General features: G+C 44.5%; 1 protein-coding gene across 2 annotated transcripts in view; it reads right to left on the reverse strand.

Moving 5' to 3' along the window:
• The window catches only part of pitpnm3 (PITPNM family member 3), a 54,552-nt gene extending 47,770 nt beyond the window's left edge, over nucleotides 1-6,782 (reverse strand). The window contains exon 1 of one of the 2 annotated variants that reach the window (XM_040175588.2): nucleotides 6,447-6,782. In XM_040175588.2, the coding sequence (XP_040031522.2) occupies nucleotides 6,447-6,471 (25 nt within the window). In that variant the 5' untranslated portion in view covers nucleotides 6,472-6,782. The remainder of the gene's footprint in view (nucleotides 1-6,446) is intronic. The other variant, XM_040175579.2, reaches the window with a different exon arrangement.
• Nucleotides 6,783-7,578: the final 796 nt, after the last annotated feature.

Here is a 7,578-nt window from a genome sequence, read left to right on the forward strand (position 1 = left end):
CGGTGGGCTGAGAGCATCAATCACTGGAGCAACTCCGTTGCAATAACAGGTTGTATCCGCCCATATCTGTCCATCCCGTATCAATCGCTATGTTGACTACAAACACACGGCTGCACCGCTGCACATGTATGAAGAGGTGCGGGGCTGACAGTCGCTTGGTCCAATGTTGGACTTTCTGCATTGTGGGATCGGGAGCATCGCGGTAGCAAAATGAAAGTCACGATGATAATGACAGGGAAATTTCTATCTACAGTTTTTAGTCTTTTTAGTATAATTAGTGGTCGAGTTTCACAATGGGCAAATGAGAGTGGACTAATTTAGAAAATATTTGCCGAGGGGTGTGTTTGAAGGAGGTAATTATATTTATATATCTTTCTGGGAAACGGTTATTGTATATACATCTGTACACAGTCAAGTACTATATATTTATTTTCATGAGTGAACGTGATAAGAAGTGTTTCTAAGGCCCATTTAATATCCGGCAAAACCTGTGGCGACTATTTGCTGCAGATGCGTCTGTATTTATGGATTAAAACGCTAAGTGAGGCAATCTTTTTTCTAAGTGGATGTTAACATCCTCCATCCTGCTTAACTCGTGTTACATGATATTCACACAAGGAACAGATTTCTTAGTCTCTTTCTCTAATTCAGGTTATTCTATTTGAAATAAAACCTATAATTTATGAACATGTGTGGTATTTTCTATTGATTCTCAGTGTAATTAATGTGCACCAGATACATTAGATTCACGGGACATTCAATACAGACTTGTACATGTTATATAAGGTTGCATTTTTCTATTTTAAGCCAGCTGTTAAGCAAACTGTGAGGTTGAAAACTCTTCCAGATAAGTAAGGAAAAGCTTGACTACAGACTCTGGGACTCATTTATCTTTCTTATTACATCTATTGGATGACTACTGACAAAAATCCTCACAGAACGATAGCATGTGACCTTAGACTGCACACAAGCCTCCGGCATCATAAAGTTAATGGCGATGCATAATGAATAACGTGGGATAGAAAAGTAGGTAGCATATGCCTATGGAAGTGCATATATGCATGACTTTGTTGATTTCCTCAGGGGTGGGTTTCATTAGCATTTCATTGAAACGGCATATCTGCAAAGCAAAGTGTCCAGACCAATAAATCAATTTCAGACACACTTGTTTGGACACACTTTCTCATTGATGAGAAGTATGTAAGATGATTGTTTGTAACAGTATGTACGACAGTTGTTTTCCGTTTTTTAAACGCGAAACTGCTTCGTCGCGAAGTGCTCTGGCATGGAGCATAACGATCGCGCAGCGTCGTGGACGAGCTCATGGGAATCGCCGTTTAATCAGTTTCTACCATCCTCAAAGGCTTTCTCCTTGCCGGAGCTCTATCTGTCATTGCCCTCGCTTCTCTCCAACCCAGATGCAAACGAGCGCCAATCTCCTGACTCTGTAATTAGCAGCCTTTCATATTCACTCTGTCGCTCTCAACTCTACGCAACTAACAGCGGCCAAAAGATACTGCGGGTCATAAGCGATGGCAGCGGCTGCCGTCGCGCAGAGAGGGGAGGTGCAGGAGGTGATGCGATGATGCAAAGCACTTCTGAATGAACATTGGACGGTCCACAACATCAGAGTGCAATATCCACCACATCGAGAGGAAATTCTACTGAAGGTTGACTAGACGTGAAGGAAATTGATTCTGAAAAAGACGGTGACTGTGTGTGTATCTCATGCCACAGTGAACACCCCGTCGCTCCCGGAAAGTAAACAGTGAAGAAGAGCCAACCTGGTCCTCTATGAGCTGGAAATAGCTATTTATTAATAGCCATGTCCTCAAATTAAAGCTTCATTTTACCACAAAGTTTAAATCAATCTCCACAGCAGAAGAGAGAAATTGAGGAGCTCGATCTATCGTCACAAATGTGTCGATCGTAGACCGCTAAATCTGCAGTCTCCCCTTCTGCCTTTATCCCACAATAAGCACACACAGTACCGTAAGCCCGAAGATGACTGCGTGTGAAGGCCTTACACTACAAACTGCATGCTCTCATGGTCTTTAATGAGATTTGCACTGCGTGAAGAGGCAACCGCTTAATTACAACTGGCTGGTGAGGAGATTGCAGACTAACTACAGTATAATCTCAAATTTTGTTGTACATGATTTAAGGATTCAAGAAACCAATTTGGGATTGTCGGGAAACAAGTTGGCTAAAGGCTTGAATTTATCATTTACCAACTCATTTAATCTTTTCATCTTCCGACATGGAGAACGTTAGAAATATCCATCCCTCTCATTTAGCTGCCGAATGATCCACAAGGAGGCTTTGATTTTCAACATGGCTGTTGAAAAACAATGTTTAGCCTTGACAGTCTTATGCTTGATTTCTGGTTGAGGGATGCTTAACATTTCGCAAGTTACCGCACGGCCACGTCACACCGCGAGGTGGCAAAAGCTAAATATATTCCTCAATCAAGCTATATATATGATCAATAAAATATTGACGTCAATGATGATGTTTTGTAAAATTGTTTGTATCATGAGACAAACCGTCTAAAATCAGTGCCGCTCAGTTTACGGCCATTAAACACGCAGAAGAACAAAGGCAATATTTTCACAATTGAAAGGGCGGAACCACTGAATCGCTTTTGAGTAAACTGGTTCAATATCTCCTTATTGACTAATCAGTAAATCTGTGATTCACTAAAGTAGAGATAGAAAACACAATCTCTGCCCTCTGCATTCAGACGCCGGTGCGATGTCGAGACTATTGGCAGTGACAGGCAACAAGACGTCTGGAGGCTGGCGGCGGTCCCCCGCCACCAGCCTCGTCCCCGACCTCAGGCCGCAGCGGGCCAGCCTGCTGTGTGCGTTGTGAATAGCTGCTCCGAGACACGGGCCCAGTGTGCTTCCTCATGACAAACACCTATTAAGTTCAAATTAGCCCAGTTTGGTATGTTTGAGTAAAAAAAAAAAGCAAAGGTCACGCGCTGAATGCATCAGCACAGGCCTCAGTGGAGCTCAGAGAACATTGCTTCTAAACGGGGGGCCGACTGGGGACCATTTGCCAGGACAACGACCAAAGCATAACTAGCTGCTGGTGGTGTAACATATTATCTAAAGTGTTCTGTGTCTTCAACTGAGCTGGATTTGAGAAATCGCTGACATCATCACATAAAATCCTTTTTGTGCCAGCAGTCGATTCCTGAATACGAGGTGGCAAACATGATAGATTCAACGGTAAAACACTGCCAGACAATCGCTATTCACCTCCCCAGAAACAGGGAGGGAAGCGCAGAGGAAAAGAGACGGGGCTGTTCACAAGCTCTATTTTTAGCTTGACGCTGATTCTCAGCGAATCAGCAGGTAGGCCGACCATTTATTTTATTTGGACAGCAAAATGAAAAAAAAACACATTTCGGACTGATACAATTTCATCAAATATGACAAATACAAAGTGCTTCGGGGTGCAATATCTCCCACTGAGCGTGGAAATGGTTCATAAAGTCTTAGGGAGGACGCACAGTGGGGATCAGTTAGGACTCCGGGAGGGAAGGAGAAGGAAGATGACGGAAAATGATCAAATTCTCAAAAAGATTTGGCAGCATCAAGACTCATCCGGCTACAGAAAGCAGCTCGAACTGAGCCTCTGCATGTCCCTATAGAAAGTAAAAGGAACCAAAATGCAACATTTGTGAAGTGGCTGATTGCCAATTGTCATCTTTGAATGTCTAATAGTCCACAGCCATGTAGCAGCCTCATGAGGGTGTACTGGTAACGCGATAGTGCTAAATAAATTAAAATATTGTCCACTGATGTTGTGTATCAAATTTCATGGCATTTAATCCATGAAGACATTTAACCAGATGACCACACTTCAGGAAGGCACAAAGACATAAAGTCATAAACAGCAACTGGGAAGGAATATTTGTAGTTCATACCAATCCCTTGCAAAATCTCCCAGTATGAATTGAAATACTTATTAGTCAACATCTGGGGGCAAAAAACGTCTGTTCAAAATGTCATAGCAATCCAACCAATAGTTGGGGACCCAACCCAGAAAAAAATGACTATGTTTGAGTCCGACCTGCTTTTGTTTTGAGGAGCGATGCTTTACTCGGCACAGCCGCCATAAGTCCTGAACCCTGCCGCTCCAATTATCTTTCAATAGTAATTAAAACTAGTGGCTCTCTTTTGGTTCCTATAGTCAGTGAATCAGGGGCACACGGCCATCCTTTGTGCAGAAGCTGAGAAAAGACGCTCTGAACTGTAAAGCTGGTCCATAAATGCTCGTTGGCATAATTTGACAATGGAAAAATACCTGTAGCATATTATCCTCGCTATTGACTTGATCATCCTTACCCCGGATAAAAGTGCAGCTTCAGTTCTCGTGTGAGTCAAGAGAGAAGGTTTAAACTGGAATTAAGTAACGTAGAATCCCCTGCAGCCCAGTTATAATTGAAAATGGGAGCGATACGATCAGCACACAATTAAAAAGTCTGCCCAGTCCACGTCTACTTTGAAGAACAACTTGTCAACGGGAGCCGCTCGACTTCACAAGTTACACCGCGAGCCGAAGTCAAGCGATATTTAATGAGAACCAAAGCAATGCATGCTCGAAATGTGAATGCATGCAGTAGAGCCACATCCAGCACATCGCCTTCAATCTGCATTTCAAGGTTTCACAGGATTTTATAGCGCTGGGCTGAAACGAGGCCCCACGGTGAAGTTTCCATTAGCCAGTGAATATCACGGCTCAATGCAATATAATTAAGATTAACTGGAGATACCGTCCAGCTAAAAATAACAGAAATGTCTCACATCAATTCAAAGAACCACATTTGTATTGCGAGATTGTCTGATAAAAACACAAGTATTTTCTTGATTTCTGGAGTGGAACCAACGGTGACCTCAGCGGCTGCTTCTTCAACGCAGTTTATAGAAATTCAGTTCACATGAATATGCAAATATACAAACAGTGACCCGAACATCTGTGCCTCCGTTTTTAGAATGAGAATGACCTTTAGAATGTTTTGTCTTTATTTATTTATTCATTTTCATTCATTTTACCAGCTTATGCCTTATGTTGAATTTACTGTACTGTAATTTTTTTGTTCAAATCCTCATAATTCTATTACAAATTAGAAAAAAACATTGCATCTCTGTATAATCGGTGGCCTCAGGGTGATGGAAAAAGAAGCAGGAGATGTAACGGGTTAATACAACTCCGGATCTCAGCCTGACACGCCCTCTTGACAACATGGCAAATGTTTTTCTTATGTATATTCCATTTCGGAGACTTTCCGCTTTCTGTGGCAGTGCAGATTTGTATCCAGTGAGAATGTTACTTAAATAATCAGAGACATTTATATTTTAAATCCTTAACCAAATTGAATATTATTCCCTCTCCTTTGTAACACTTACTGTCACGAGTAGCGAGAGAAATAAGGGTCTGGTATTTTATTGATCTCTGCAGGGAAATTCTTTTTCTCCCTCGCCTGGTGGAAAAGGGCGCAGCACAAACCCCTTCAGTCCTCCTCTCTGAAGCTGAGAGATTTAAGGGACTTATTCTGGGGTTCTTCAGCTGGGGAGAGATGCTTGACGACACAAGGAGATAGACACCCGACTGAAGAAGAGACAATGCCCTCCTGCTGGCCCCAGCGTGATTATACAGGAGCTGCACAGCACAGAACCTGTGTGTTGATTAATCAAATACACAAAAAAGGGAAGCCAGTGAGCTTTCAGTGGCGCACACTTGCTCCAAGTGCTTTGTATTTAGTGTGTTGTTAGGATTGCCTTTCTTCGAGGGCATCATTTGAGGGCAAAACTCCCTTTGAATGAGCAATAGCGGAGCTTTTATGCTACAGAAATGTCACGAGCTCAGAGGCCCGTTGATATGTAAACAATGACCCACAAACCGACAATTTAACAACCGAACGAGCCGCATGGAAGACTGCCTGCTATTAATAGCAACTCCTCTGTTGTTATTCTGGGGTTTCATTTCGGATTTATTGTTCCATTTTCTGAATAGAATAGTAGACTCAAGAGTCAAATAGTTTCTTCATTCTCCGGATTCTTTAAGCTTGACGATTTCAGCAAAAGTTATTTTTTATCATATTTTTATTTTCTTTCCAGCTTCGATTTTTTTTTTTTTGTCTACGGGACCCTGCAGCGTCACAGAATCTAACGGGTCCCACATTTACAGGACAGACGGATAGGAGGACAGAACAAAGCTGGACAGTCCACTGTCCCCACACACACACACACACACACACACACACACACACACACACACACACACAAGTCCGTTTTCAGACAGTCGCACATTCCTGCAGATTTCCCCCAAACGTGCCGCGCGCGTCTGTCCACGCGAGGCAACCTCCAGCTGCACGAGAGACGCGGCTGTGTGTCTACCTGTCCCTCCCTGTCCCCCCCCCGGGGTACACTTACCTTTTCTTCTCGTCTCCTTTGACATCTCCGCGTCTCGGCGGTCCCTCGGCACAGAGCCGCCGCGTTAGTCGTTCCGTCCTCCGTCCGTCTCCCGCCCGCTGCACGCAGAGCTACAGATGCCGCGTCGGTCTCTCCTCTCCCCGGGGGGAGAGGGGGGGGGAGAGGGGGACGAGTCCGTAAAGGGAAAACAAAATGATTCTGCGGATGTGCGCTCATTCACCTGTGTCAGGTCTCAGAGCCTCGACCCGCCCATGAAGGAGACACACTTTGGGTATTTGTTGGGTCGGTGCAGACTTGGCTCACATCTGATGTCCACCGTGCAGCTCTCTCTCTCTCTCTCTCTCTCTCTCTCTCTCTCTCTCTCTCTCTCTCCCCCCCCCTCTCTCCCTCTCCTCTCCGCCCGTCTCCCTCTCCTCTCCCCCCTTCTCCCTCTCCTCTCCGCCGCAAACATCAGCCAGAGTTCCTCCAAAATGAGACCCGGGCTGCGACTCCAAAACGCCTCCAGCGGTGCTTCTGAATGGCGTCGGTCCTCTTTGCTCTCACCGTGACTGACTTTGCAAAATGCTCAAGGTGGCGGTGGGAGGTGTGTAGGGGGGGGGGGGGTCGGGGGTCCCTCGAGAAAGGCCCTGTGGGGTGTACCGAATATCATACGATGAATAGGTTTAAATAAAATCATTTTGATGTCACTTAGGTAGGAAGGAAGGTGGACAAACCCCCTCGTCGGGGATATTGGAGGTTCACGGTGAGGACCAAATGTGAAGTTAATACGTGTTGGTATCTGCTTGGCTGCATAAAAGAATTGATACAACTGTCTGCGCAGGAATATTAGACCAATTACACATGTCAGATCCAAAGTAGGTATAATCTTTGAGAGGGAAACATAAAAGCCTGTATTAGCTACACGATGTAGGAGGTGAATAAGATGATGAGGTATATAAGGCTGAGGAGCAGGAGGGCCTTAAATCACGGCAAACCGAGGATAAAGGACTTACAGCTGAAACACCTGTCAACCATTACTGGGAAGGCAGGTAGCACCGTGGTCACTTATAGGAAGGGGCTTGACCTGCGCTACTGCAATGCTTGACCTAAATTGCTGCAAAATAGGATTTCTCACTGAGCGCTTATGGGAAAA

This window comes from Gasterosteus aculeatus, chromosome 1, assembly GCF_964276395.1.
Source record: "Gasterosteus aculeatus chromosome 1, fGasAcu3.hap1.1, whole genome shotgun sequence".
Lineage (NCBI taxonomy): Eukaryota > Metazoa > Chordata > Actinopteri > Perciformes > Gasterosteidae > Gasterosteus > Gasterosteus aculeatus.